Source organism: Ornithodoros turicata, chromosome 2, assembly GCF_037126465.1.
Source record: "Ornithodoros turicata isolate Travis chromosome 2, ASM3712646v1, whole genome shotgun sequence".
Classification (NCBI taxonomy): domain Eukaryota; kingdom Metazoa; phylum Arthropoda; class Arachnida; order Ixodida; family Argasidae; genus Ornithodoros; species Ornithodoros turicata.
The window spans coordinates 62,394,511-62,408,718 of record NC_088202.1 but is presented as its reverse complement, the minus strand read 5'-3'; the positions used below and the strand labels follow the sequence as shown (position 1 = coordinate 62,408,718).

Sequence of the window (14,208 nt, the reverse complement as noted above, 5' to 3'; positions counted from 1 at the left end):
TGTTATAAATAATTAGCTTATGACCGGTCTGCTATAGATTTTTTTTTGTATATGTCTCACTACTCTGTGTACCTCGATGTCTCATCCTGTGATATAACGCTCATTTTATGTTTTTACACTATAAACGTAAACATAGCTCATATACTCATATAGCTACTGAATTACTAGGTCATATAGCTAGTCTACAATTTATATTTCGTTGTGCTGAAGTGTTGTGAACATGCACAAACGTCATATCGTGTTAGTCTAAAATATTGCAATTATTGTAATCTGTTGGTTTATGGCTAATATGCTGTTCCCTTTTTTGAAGCTAGGTCACGTGCACCTTATGCCTCATCATTTCCGGGCTATGGGTGCAGTATGCTTTAAACACATGCATATATTATTGTGGGGTCTTTCCTCCAATAAATTGGAATCATTTGGTGAATTTTTCTTGTATTACGGTTTAGATGTGTGCTACTAACCCTGTGGGAAGTTCTCCCATGTATCCAGATGTTCTAGTTTAAATGAGATAGCGGCGTACGTGGGCTATATGGTGAGAGGGTGAATCCGGTTCATGTGATGCTATCGTGCTTCTTATTTTTGTTTTGACCGTCGCAAGAACTCTTTTATATTGCTTGCTTTGCGCAACAACGTGCCCTTTATATCTGTTATTCACGTGATGGATGCGTTTGTCAGTGTCACACGATTTTGCAGTGCAGTATTTCTAGCTATTGTGGCGTACTTGACAGCCAACTCCCACGTCTTTTAGATCAGCAACAAGCTACAGCAGCAAACGGGAAACCGTTTTGTGCCATGTGGCATTGCCGTCCCCCCCCTCATATAAGCATTCCCGACAGTTGCTTATCCAACAATCCAACAGACACGTAAGACGACAGTCAAGAAGCCCTTTTGACATTCACAGCGTCCTTCGTTTTTACTCTTACTATGAGGCATATGGGGGATAAATAAGCGTAAGTATCAGGGTAACGTCACGACGGATGGAGTAACAGTCAAACACTGAGTCCTAAAATAAGTGTAAAAAAAGGGTTTGATTTTTGACCTGTAATATCCATCACGGCATCTATCCGTACTGCGCTAACGTATGGGATAAGGGTAAAAAAAACGCATCGTTTTTTTTTTACTCTTACTATCCGATTTTTTTCCCGAGAGTGTAGAGTCCAACATGCTCGTGCTCATCGACGGATAGTTTTCTCGGTTTTCCTGGACATCAAGCGCGCGTATGATACCGTCTCACACATTTGTGTGCTCCCCATCTTGCGGTTTTTTTTTTAGTATCTGGTCGACTCTGCAGCTGACTCCACGATTTCCTTACCGACCGAACTGTCGCTGTCCGCACATCTCACGACGAAAGCCCTAAGCACCCTATTCATCAAGGCGTACCCCAAGAAAGCATTCTAAGTCCTACACTCTTCAATGTGGTAATCGTACGTCTAAAATCGATAATTCCTCGCAAAGTAGCATTCTCTGTAGATGCCGATGACGTTGCTCTTTGGACAGTAGGCAAGTCACTACCAGCCATTCAGCGCCGTTTGCAGCTACCTTAAATGTCCATCTGTATCTCATGCGACTTGGAATTGACCTTCCGCCCGAAAAGTGCGTCGAGCTCCCTTTCACCCGCAAGGCTATGAGAAATTTCCCTCTCTGTGTTCCCTCTTTCCCAACACTTCCTTGGTGTGATCCTGGAATCGAACCTGCGCTGAGCTCTCCACATTCAGCACCTAGAAACCAAAGTGCAGCGATGGCTTCCTGCAATTCAACATTTTCTGGCTTAGTATGGGGCTGTGATCAACGGTCTCTTCTAACCATTCACGCGGCTTTGGTGAGGGCGACTGTGCTTTACAGCCTTCCAATCTTGTACAGGGTTTCTACAGCGTCGTTAAATACCCTTCGGACACTGTTCTCCCGAAGCCTTCGTCGCTGCCTTGGATTTCCAAGAATGGCTGAAACACTGCAAGTCCTTGCTGAAGCTGATGAACTCCCGGTGGAGGTACTTCGTGAGCGTGAAACGGCTCGACACTTCCTACGTTTGCGTGCGCACCTTCCCTGTAACCGACACCTCAGAAAAATTCGATACCGTCCTGAAAGTTATTTCCATCGCGTAGGGCAGAAGACACACCAGGCCCTCGCTGGCTTCATAGCTAAGGATGTCACACCGCCGAACGCCCCCTGGCCTCAGCCTGTGCCACCCACCTTCGCACGTCTTCCGGGTCCCCACGACCGCAGAGATCAGGTTCCCCATCAAGTCCTTCGAGCCCATTTTTATGATCTGGTAGACGCGAAGTTTTCTACCTCAGCCGCAGCATACACCGATGGCGCATCTCGAAATGGCAAGTCCGCGTCGGCATTCGTCATCCTATCCGAAGGCGTAGTGCAAGGACGTCGCATTTCGCATCAAACCTCCTTCACAGCTGCGGAATTCTATTCCATATTTTTCTTTCTGCAGCACATAGTTCACTTTACCCCACGGGATTGGGTCGTATTCACTGACTCAACGTCTGCGCTGCAAGCAATTGAAAATTCTGACATCCGAGGCTCATCCGCACCGTTGGTTATGGATGTGTCAATGTCTTACAAACTTGCCTACGAAGGAAGGCACAGGCTGGTTCTCAAATGGGTTCCAGCCCATTGCAGTGTCGAAGGCAATGAACAGGCCGAGAGCGCCGCAGAAGCAGCTTTCTCGTCTCGGAGACGGAAGCGTACTCCGCTGCTGAGAGGAGATCTTCGGTCCGTACTTCGACGCCTCGTGACTCCTTTGGCTACCCTCCAATGGACCGCTGACATTCCGCTCCCCCCCCCCCCCAGCCATGCTGAGCAGAGTTGATCCAGCGCTCGGTTTCCGCATGCCTCGACATATCGCTGGTCAAGATGCCGCATTAATTCACCGAACGCGCCTCGATGTGGCTTTCATAGCACAGTGGCGTTACCGCTTGAGGCAAGTTGACTCTCCCCACTGCAGTCGCTGCGGTTCTGTAGAAGATCTAGAGCACATTCTTCTCAATTGCCCACAATACCAACCTTCCCGAGCCGTACTCTCCGATCCCTGAACGAGTTGGACTCTCGCCCCCTCTCTCTCACAAAATTGCTTGGTCCCTGGCCACATCCAGCCTACCAACACTCTGCCCTCAAAGCTCTCTTCACCTGTCTGGACTCTGGATACCATAGGACTTCGATCCTTATTGTGAAGGGGCTCATTATTTCATTCACCGCATCACCCACCAGCAATGGGGTAGAGTATCGCCCCTGGCGATGGAACTCCGCAGTCATCACCTTGTAATAAAGGTTTTCTTCTTGTTGTTGGGAATCTATAGGAGTTGACTGTGCGGTGCGTTTTTTGCAAATTCAACTTGATTTGGTGCAGTGAACACGCGGTGTGTCAACACGATATATCAAATGAACGTGTATTTTCGCCAGGATCCATCTTAGTTGTTTTGAAATACGGAATAACGGGCGTACGGCATGAAAAGCTGTGGAACTCGGTGGTCCCCAGGACCGACCGGAAGGCGAGCCAAACTGAGAGACGCCTTCCAGATGGGCCGATCGGTAGGCGTCATATCGTAACTCATCGTCATTGGTGGCATGCGCAGTGTTGTTATGTCAAACGACGGGCCTTGTGGGGTCCTTTGGGGGCCTGTCTCTATCTGCTCGCTGTCAAGAAGCGAGCCTCATACATATTGTTGGATAGTCACATTATCAAGCTCACAGCGCCACTTCTATGCTTCAGTCTCCTGCCGAATTGCGGGCGCCATGCACTGAGCTTGCTGCGAACAGTGCCACTACAGTGACTGTAAAAGAAAGCACCGGACGTAAGAGATATCAAGACCGTTTTCACATAGGCTAGCCATGGGTGACTTTGGTCGTGCATGGTTCCACATACCCACTAGCTACAAATTAGGTTTATTACAAAACTGCCGTAACCTGTAGCGGGCATACGTGGGTGTGCTGCATTCAATATGATTTCTGTCTTGCAGAGCAACACCTGGCGTTCGGCATCGTATAGTGACAGATGTGAGCACCTCAGAGAAGGGGCACCGGCTCGTAGAAATCTTTCAAGACAAGAACGACACAGCGCTGGACTGCAATATTCTGGGAGATAGGTGGCCATTATTATTATTGACCGCTCTAGCCACTTGTGACGTAGCTTATATGCAAAGATATCTATTTAGTGGGCAGCGGAACAGGCATTTCATGGAGGATGGCTTTGTTGGTAGGCTACACCACCTTACAGTCCAGAACTAGCGACTTCCCACATAATGCGCGAGAGGCCAAAGACAGTCACAGTTATCAGTTCTGACTTAAGAGGCGAGCAGGACGTCCGTTTTCTTCAGACCATTACAATAAATACAGCATTCATAAAAGAGGCCAACGACCCCCATCCGCTAGAAATCACGTCAGAGAATTATAGTTTGAATAATGGTTGGCTAAGAGAGTTTTCCTTGGTTATCGGTATATCACATGGATTATGCACGCATGAGAGATATCTGCGTGAGGTCAAGCTCAACCTATACAAACCTATTAACATGTGGTGTCCCAGAAAGTACGTATGAATACCACCATCAGAAAAATCAAGAGAGCATGCCGCATCATACCGAATAAAGAATGGCTACGATCGGCTACAGTCGTGATGCTGACCAGATGAGCGAGGCCAACAACGGAAACTACCATCCTCGCTACCACCGTCACCACTTAGTTTTAAGGTCGTACTGTACGCGATAGGGGTCAATGAACGGTCCCTGGCACCAGGGCACAACGCTACTTTAGCGAAATGCGAAGAAGCGATAGTGAGTTACATAACCCAGACGGCGGGTAGAACACTTGCGGACGCATTGTAAAATTGTTTATTTCAGGGCTAGGCTCACAAAAGACAATTCCACACATTTCTTTTCAGACGTTTAATCCAAGCGGCGCTGATGCTCATTCCAAGCGCCGTGGTTACAAACGTAGAAGAACAACATATGGATTACTTCGTCGATCTGTGTTATAACAGGACTGAATCAAAGACGATGTTCCAGTCGATCCTGACTTATATCAATGGAGTGTTTAAAAGTCTCTTTATTTTCCCAGGTACGTCACTGATTTTCCCACTGTGCAGTTGACACGCGTGTAAAGGTACACGCGTATAAAAATAAAACACATTCATTCAAAAAAGCCTGAAACGCGTTTTGTGCATGCTCATGAGCGACATGAGGCAGCGGCAAGGCTAATCTGATTAGTAATTTATTCAATTATTTCGTGTAATTAGCGAACTTGGATATTTCGTCGAATAAATGTTCGTGCCGTGGAATGATATGTTAATCAACACAGTAAATACTCCCGTACGACATTCTTCATTCACGGTGCTTTACAACATTTTTGATGGTTACTAAAGCAAGACCTACACAAGGCTGCTGTATAGTTGTGGAGAGAGAATGAGGGAAATGAAGGAAGAAGTGCTCGTGCCCTAAGGTCAGAACCCAAAATGTTCGTATAACGCTACCCCATTGATAAAACGCGTTTTGCAGAATGCCGAAAAATAATAAATTTCCCCATTGTTACTTACGTCTGGTTAACGATACCTGGCTTCAGGATGGCAGGACAGTTTCATCATTTGTTGTTTCCTTCTCTTTCGAACGAATCGCGGCAACTCTCAACAAGCTTATTTTGTGTGCAGTAGTGTGGGGCTGCATGGATGCAGCGCTCTGAGGTACTCCAGGCTGCATGGGGTTTTATTGACGCCAAAATGTACACATTGGGTTCTAGTGATCACCGCCTACGTACTTGCATGGGTTACGTCTTATTTCACCTAGTCCAAGCTATCGAAGAGAAATATTACATGGGTGACTGCTATTAGGTAGAACGGGAGTACGAGAATGTGGGCGATGTTTACCCTACCTACACCGTTAGTGACTAATGCAGCACTACGTAGTCTTGCCAAGTCCTAAACAAGGACCTTTACATTTGCTAATCAAGGTGCAGACAATATCACTATAAATGGAACGGGTCGACTATTATAGGATAAAACGTTTCGGTGATTGATAGAGGAATGGATGGAGGGATGTTTAAGATAAAGAGAGGGAAACTAGGCTACGAGGACATAAAATCTCTATCACACAAACACACACATGTTTAGTTCAACACAGACAACTGCGTTTTGTGCTATGTGCAAAAATGTCTCTGAGTAATACTCAAACGGTGTCTCAGGATTTATTCAAAGTATGGGAAGCGTCTTGCAATCGTTTTTTCTGAAAATCGTTCTACGGTTGATCGCAGGGTTGCGGAATGGGGTCACCCATTTCATTCCGAGGACTTGAAATTTGTGATAATTCCGTTCCTTTGAATTCCTCGGAATGGAATGGTGTGGTGAATTCCAACTCCTGGAGTGGATCGGCAACGCCGTTCCATCTCTTTAATTGCCTCAATAAAAAGAAAGAAAAAGAAACGAAAGCAGGGCCGGCAACTGTACTGGTTAGCCCTGTGTTGAGGTTGGCATTAGCAAGCACAGATACAGCACAAAGACACGGTGCAGAGATGTTCCTAACATCACAACAAAATCAATAAACTACTATCTGTGATGATGAATATTTTTATATAATTCTGACATGTGAGCACTCTTGCTAATCAGGGATATCGTGCGTTCCTGGTAAAAACATCAGGTGCTGGAAAGAGGTGCCTGATAGCAAACTTCGCTGTGCTGTCATAGTATGCGAATCTGTGGAAAATACTCGTTCTACGCCTGCTGAAGCTGCACGGAATTCTGGGTGACTGCGGAGAGCTTTCCTGTATTATTATTTTCCAAATGAAGGGAAAAGGGAGCCCCGTTATACATGCCGAATATTCAACAATATCATTTCGCTCTTGACCGTGTGCAGGTGCGGCGTATGTGTGCATAGGGGGCGAGGACAGAAACCAGTGGGTTGAAATCAAAACTATATAACCGGGGCATCCATACGATTCCATTCCAATTCCGTCTTGCAAAGAACGCCTAATGCTATTCCTATTCCATTCCTCAGACACCTTCCGCCGTTGCATTCCAATTTCATTCCAAGCTCTGATAAATCTGAAATGTTTCCAGAATCATTCGAAAAACGGAGTGCCAACTCCACCTGCCAGGTTAGGTAGCAGCCTCCCAGGGTTAGAAAAGTCCCTCTCTTCCTCTTATTTGTCGCTTATCAACGAACACGTTCACCTCGCTATGCTAATTGTTACAGCGTCAGCTGTTAAAGGCACCCCCCCCCCCCCGCCACCACCAGGTCTCGTGGTCGGCGTCCGCAAAAAAAACGCGCATCATGTGACCCCTGCAGCAATACAGAGCGGTTTAACTCACACTCGTAAAATAACATGCAAACATTTTTTCTTTAAAAATGGTTTGGAAATCTGCGTTGCTCAGGTGCGACGTAAATATTTTTTTTTATCTCAGTGACAACAAAAAAAAGTGATACATTAAGGCTGAATGGTCATTCGGATCATAGCCGAAGCTAGTGCGATCCGTAGAAACATGTCAAACAAATATATGACAGCAGTATACACTGAACCACAAAACTGCTACACTAAAAATATGCAGGTCACAAAAAATCCTAAACAATGTTATCTATGTTGATTGATGACCAGTACTGTGAAGTAAGTGCCTATGTAATGCTAATTTAAAGTTCCTAGATGAAATTACAGATAGTGGTAAGGAATTCCACTTAATTACGCCTTGGTATTGTAAAGTACGCCTCCCATGCTCATTCGATTGATGTTGCACTAAGAGATGATGTCCTAACACGGAGCGGTTGGTGCGAGTTACAGAGGAAAAATGAAGACCTAGAACTAGCCCTTCAGTAATAATACATTTCCTTATCGTCAGTACAGTCCTTTCAAAACACAATGTGTTAAATGGCAGAATGCGCAGTGTCTTATACAAAGGTAGACATGATTGCCTAGGATGTGCATTCAATAGTGTACGAATTATACGGTTTTGAAGAAGTTCAATGGGTCTTAAGTAAGTTTTGTATGTGTGCCTGGACTAATGAGAAATACAGAGTTCTTAAGACAGCCAGAGGGAAGATTTTGCTCACCATGTACAAAGTGCCACACGCTTGACATAACTTAGAACATACTTGTGAAATATGTGGCTTTCAGTTAAGATGGAAGTCTAGCACAACACCCAGGTACTTAATACTACGAGGGGCGTTCAAGTCAAACCGGGACTTTTCATTTTTCGCGTAAGTAGAAAGAACTTACAGGCGAGAAATTAGTTGTATTTTTCGACGTAATCTCCAGCTGCACTAATGCACTTGTCCCAGCGTTCACGACGGCTTGGATGCCAGCAGCATAGAAATCCTTACCGGCGCGTAGCAGCTATGATCGGACCGCATTCTTGACCTCGTCGTCGCAGCTGAAGTGGCGGCCCCCAAGGAACGCCTTCAGTGGCCCGGAGAGATGGAAATCGCTGGGGACGAGGTCTGGACTGTAAGGGGGATGTGGCAGCAACTCCCAGCCAAGTTCCTGTAAGGTGCGTGTCGTGAGATGCCCGGTATGCGGGCGTGCATTGTCCTGTAGGAGGAGGACTCCTTTGGTGATGAGGCCCGGCCACTTTTGCTTCAGCGCCTTATGCACATCCCTGAGAACCTGACAGTAATATGCACTCTTGATGGTGGTACCACTGGGCAGAAAATCAACATGAACAACGCCAACCTTGTCCCAGAAAACCGTGGCCATGACCTTACCCGCAGACGGGGTGCTTCGGAACTTCTTGGGAGCTGGCGAGCCCGGATGCTACCACTTACGTACGGCCGTATCGGAACCGTTTGCACCACTCAAACGCTTTGCTGCGGCTAAGTGTATCGTGGCCATACTGAGCCTGAAGTCTTCTGTGAATTTCATATGACTTTACGCCTTCATTCACGAGAAACTTCTTGACAATTCGCTGTTCGATGTGCGCGCTCACCTCGTTGTCGGCCATCTTGTCCAGCACGTGTCTTCTGTTTTGCACAAACTTCGGACCACCACATGGTGAACGCGGAGGCCTGTCGCGTGTGAAAATGACGAAAAAGAAGTAGCGCGAGCCATTTGTACACTCAGGAGACAGAAAGTCCCGGTTTGACTTGAGCACCCCTCGTATTAAGGCGTTTGATGGGTGAGCCCTTGATCATAATATTAAATTTTCATAAGTCAACACTTTTACGATGCGAACGAAATACTATGTATTTTGTGTTCGATATATTTAGCTCAAGGGCATTGTTTTCTAACCATTCGAGAAGCAATGGCATAATAGAGTCAATGTTGGTTCGAATTGTATCTATGCATTTGCCAGTAAAAAACAACGCCGTATCGTCAGCATACATAATGCAATTTGAAGACATTCCACTAGGAAAGTCATTCATGTAACAAAATAAAAAACAAAGGTCCCAAGGCCGAGACCTGGGGAACGCCATTATGTATTGCGCTTGAGTCGTCGCTCCTGTCAAAGATGTACGACTACAATAATGCACCCTCGATATGCGTTAAGTTCAAAGTTCAGCCTGGAAGCGATAGCTGCTTGCCCCACTCGTGTCGCAATATGATGGATGATACTTTGTGATGGATCAGTGAATCACTTTTTCTGTTTTGCGCTTTGCCAGTGGGACAAGGGATGTTCCACGTTTGTGCTTTGTACACCTGTATTGACCCGTGGTTGGCCCATGACGACAGTACGTACCTCGTTCATGGTTCAACTCAAGGTAAAGAAGCGTGGGGTCTTCCAGGATCGTTCACGAAAGTTCACTGTTCGGAAACCGAGGGTTCATTAATCGAGGTGGAACACAAGGGAAAGGATTTTCACCCAATAGTCACCGTTCATAAGGCGAGGGAATTCGTATATGGAGCGTTAACTCCACGTGTTTTAGTGTTCCTGTTTGTTCTGCTGATTTCATAAATATAGAGACAAAAATGAGCAACTGTTTTAATTTGTGGGCCGCTTCGCCACGCCCCTAGCTCTTTGGTAGCCACTGCATTAAGCGAAATGGGACTCGGGAAATGGGGCTGGGAAATAGGGCATGATAAGGAATAGGGAGAGAGCCCGCCAAATAAAGGGGGGATATACGTTTATTTCGGAAAGTCAGCCTGACAGAAGGTCGGCTTGCCAAATAAAGATTAGACAAACTGAGAATAGGCGAAATAGAATGACACGCTTCTTCGTGTGTGTGTTGTGCTTGGAGGGTGTTAAGTGGATTCCATCGGTGCTGGCCTCACAGACATGTATATATACAGGGTGTCCCAGAAAACGTGTCATTGAATTCTAATAAACAAAACTATGCCACCTAGAATCATGCGGTCAACGATATTTGCTCTTACAAGGTTTTTGCCACCTCCTGATGTGCATGTCATGTAACTTTAATTATGTAAATTGTTGCCACGTGAACTGGGAGATTTGCCAAGTAAACGTCACTTTTTACCCCACCAACATGAAGAGCGTGCCGAATTTACTCAAATTCATGTTAATTGACTGTGATATTCCGAATCTACCCTATCGGGAAAAATAGCCGAACATCGTGCTTCTCGGGGCACTTGAGTATAACGCGCGAGGACTTTTTGAGCGCAATCGCGGTCAGACCGACGTAACGAGGTTGGAAACCCAGCCCACAGAGTGATAGTAGAAAAAGTGACAGTTCCTGAAATTGGGAGAGGGAAGGTATGGTCCCAGCCGAAGCCGCACGCGATAAGCTATGTCTGTGTTATCTATTTCTAGCATGCCGGTGTGGGCTGGGTTTCCAACTTCCGTTCGTCGGACTGACAATACTTTCGCTAAAAAATTCGTCGCGCGCTATCCCCTGCGAGCTCCTGCGAGCCTGAGATTTTCGGCTATTTTTTTCCGATACGATAGCTCCTCAATATTCCCGTCAATTATCATTAATTTAAGTAAATTCGGCACGCTCTTCACATTGGTGGGGTAAAAAAGTGACATTTACTTGGCAAATTTCTGAGTATAGTTCGCAAAAAACTACATAATTACACTTAGGTTAGATGACATGCACATCAGGAGGTGGCAAAAACCTAGTAAGAACAAATGCAAATTGACCGCATGATTCTAGGTGGAGTAGTTTTTTTACTAAAATTCAGACACGTTTTCTGGAATGCCCTGTATAGCGCGATGCAAGCAACTGAGAGTAGACATTGTTGCTCGTGATATGTAGTAAGTTATACAGGGTGTCCCAGCTAAATGCGAACAGATTATATATATATATATGCATATATAAATTAGAAGCTTAGGAGGGCGGTTGACCACGAGAATGAAATAAGCAGGAAAAATCAGAAGACGACAAAGAGCTTACAGGAAAACAAAAAGGGGAGTTTATTAACACATATAGGGATAGGGGTCGACGTTTCGGCAGTCAGCGCTGCCTTCGACGGGACTGGGGTTTGGTGACAAGAACAAGCTTTATATATAACACATATAACACATATATAAAGCTTGTTCTTGTCACCAAACCCCAGTCCCGTCGAAGGCAGCGCTGACTGCCGAAACGTCGACCCCTATCGCTATATGTGTTAATAAACTCCCCTTTTTGTTTTCCTGTAAGCTCTTTGTCGTCTTCTGATTTTTCCTGCTTATATACATATATATATATAAAGAGGGAAAAAAGACATTAAAAAATAAGTAAATGACGCTAGACGTGTTTGAAATTCAAACTTACAGATTAAGATGGCTTCTATGGCTGCACTTAGAGGAACAGATACTCATGGAACGATGCGACAGCACCAGAGGACACGTGTTTCGCCGTGTTTGCGGCTCGTCAGCCCTGGGTAGCTGCGCATCATTCGGGATTGGCAATGAGAGACCCCTGGTTTGCCAATCCCGAATGATGCGCAGCTACCCAGGGCTGACGAGCCGCAAACACGGCGAAACACGTGTCCTCTGGTGCTGTCGCATCGTTCCATGAGTATCTGTTCCTCTACGTGCAGCCATAGAAGCCATCTTAATCTGTAAGTTTGAATTTCAAACACGTCTAGCGTCATTTACTTATTTTTTAATGGCTTTTTTTCCCTCTTTATAATTCACTGGCTTCCACTGTGGCATTGAGGAGTGCTCAGTCACCCTCCCAGGTGTATATCGCTCGCTGAGAGACCCCTGGTTTGCCAATCCCGAATCGATGCGCAGCTACCCAGGGCTGACGAGCCGCAAACACGGCGAAACACGTGTCCTCTGGTGCTGTCGCATCGTTCCATGAGTATCATATATATATATATAGGTATTCAATAAGGATCACTTCTGATCCTTATTGAATACCTTTATTTTTCGTGGTCAACCGCATTCGTTTATTTCAACTCCTATATATATTTTTTTATATATCTTTCTTTTATTACACTTTTTCCGAGATGAAGTCAGTTGCAATATAGCATATGCTTCGGGGGACTTCTTAAGAGGGCACGAGCAAACTCCTAAGGCAATGTCCTAATTGACTTTCAATAATTAACATTTTAAGTCTAAAAGCTACGAAGTTGTCCCACATGCGAACATCGGGTCCCCTTGTCACCTGATACAGTAGCCGTTTTCAGAACAAAATCCGTTCGATATATCGTCCGCAAAAAAAAAAAAAAAAAGAATCGTGAAGGGACACCTTTTTTTTTGCTTTATTTTGTTCATTGGGCATCTCCAGAGGCGCGTCTTCCCTTCGCTCCCCATTTGAGAGGGTGAAGGAGCACAGTGCCGTCGGAGATGAGCTCTAACTTGCGGAAACAAAACAAAAAGAAATGTATCCGATGACGCTATCGGAACTGCTCTTATCTTGGGTTGCATTTTCTGCTTTCTTTTAATCCTTTTCCAGGACGCAAGAGGCGATAGCGCGCTCTTTCACCCTCTCATATGGGGGTGAAGGAAAGACGCGTCTCCGAAGATGCCCAATGAACAAAATAAAGCAAAAATGGTGTCCCTTCACGAATTTTTTGCGGACGATCTACCGTACGGATTTTTGTTTTGAAAATGGCTACAGCATCAGGTGACGAAAGGGACCAGATGTTCTCACTGGGACAACTTCACAGCTTTTATAATTTGGAAGTTAATTAGGACATTGCCTCAGGAGTTTGCTGGTGCCCTGTTAAAGAGTGCCCTTCAGCATATACTACATTGCAACTGACTTCATCTAAAAAAGTGATATATATATATAGGACATGAGACAATTTCATCATTATATATATATATATTTTAATCTGTTCGCATTTAGCTGGGACACCCTGTATTTTGCAATGCAGGTACCAAATGGTGTGGCGCTGGCGACGTAGCTAAAAATTATGATGACCTAGGACGTCTGAATGCTACCGACGCCTGCTGCCGTGAACACGATAACTCGCAAAACATCCCAGCATTTACGGAGAAACACGGTATTAAAAATTGGCACCTGTACACAATGTAAGTTGTACTTCTCACCTTGTCCCTGTCATGCTTATGAAACTTTGCTTCTTTGCGTCGGGAGCAGTGTTTGAGATCACAAACACGCATCACAGCAACCATCCCAATCGTGGACATGAAAGGCGTAATAGCCAAGTATTCGCAAATTTCAGGAGCTGAGCAGAGGACATCATTTTCAAACACTTGACAGATTTCTTATCACATTGTCAGTCATTAGCTGGCTCATCAATCAGTCATCGTCATCGTTATAACGTTTCAATGTGCTGAGCAGTTATGAGACTGATCAAAAACAGCAGATACTGCCATCAGCACGGTCACACCAAGCCTTCAACATTGTTTAACAGACCATTATTTTTACTCACACGAAGAAACTCCAGCTTCAAGAAACAAAGCAGTAACAGCGAAATATCCCTTCACTTCTACTCCCTTTCCACTATACCACTCAGTTAGACGCTCCCTTCGACATCTGTGTTTCCCAAGAAACTACTACCCCTTTTCTGGCCCAATTTTAACTTCAAAGTGAAGTATGAGATCATAATCCTTCTCGCATGGCGACGTCGGAGTTACATTCACGTGTATTGCAGTGCGACCAATGTAGAGTTACGTCGTGGTCGTTCTCATATGCTTTCTGGCTTAGCACTGAGGCATTACGTTTGTGAGACTCTGACGCTGACGGAAGGACATCACGCTGCAGGTGATCTTCTAACGCACTCACTTGCTTATTCTGGTGTTTGTCGTGTTCCAGAGAGCTTCCAAGAGAAGGCTGCTGAGGGAAGCTCCCTTGCTTTTTGTCGGGTGTAGTTATGACTACTCCCATTCCAGAGAAAGATGGATAGTACATCCCTTGCAAACAACATGCATCT

The 14,208-nt window shown here is 45.3% G+C and overlaps 1 protein-coding gene across 1 annotated transcript in view; it reads left to right on the top strand.

Moving 5' to 3' along the window:
* The window catches only part of LOC135383612 (phospholipase A2 hemilipin-like), a 77,659-nt gene that overhangs the window by 51,359 nt on the left and 12,092 nt on the right, over positions 1-14,208 (top strand). Inside the window, exons 4-6 of the mRNA XM_064613003.1 lie at positions 3,972-4,097; positions 4,889-5,064; positions 13,189-13,345. Coding sequence (XP_064469073.1) covers positions 3,972-4,097; positions 4,889-5,064; positions 13,189-13,345 — 459 coding nt within the window. The remainder of the gene's footprint in view (positions 1-3,971; positions 4,098-4,888; positions 5,065-13,188; positions 13,346-14,208) is intronic.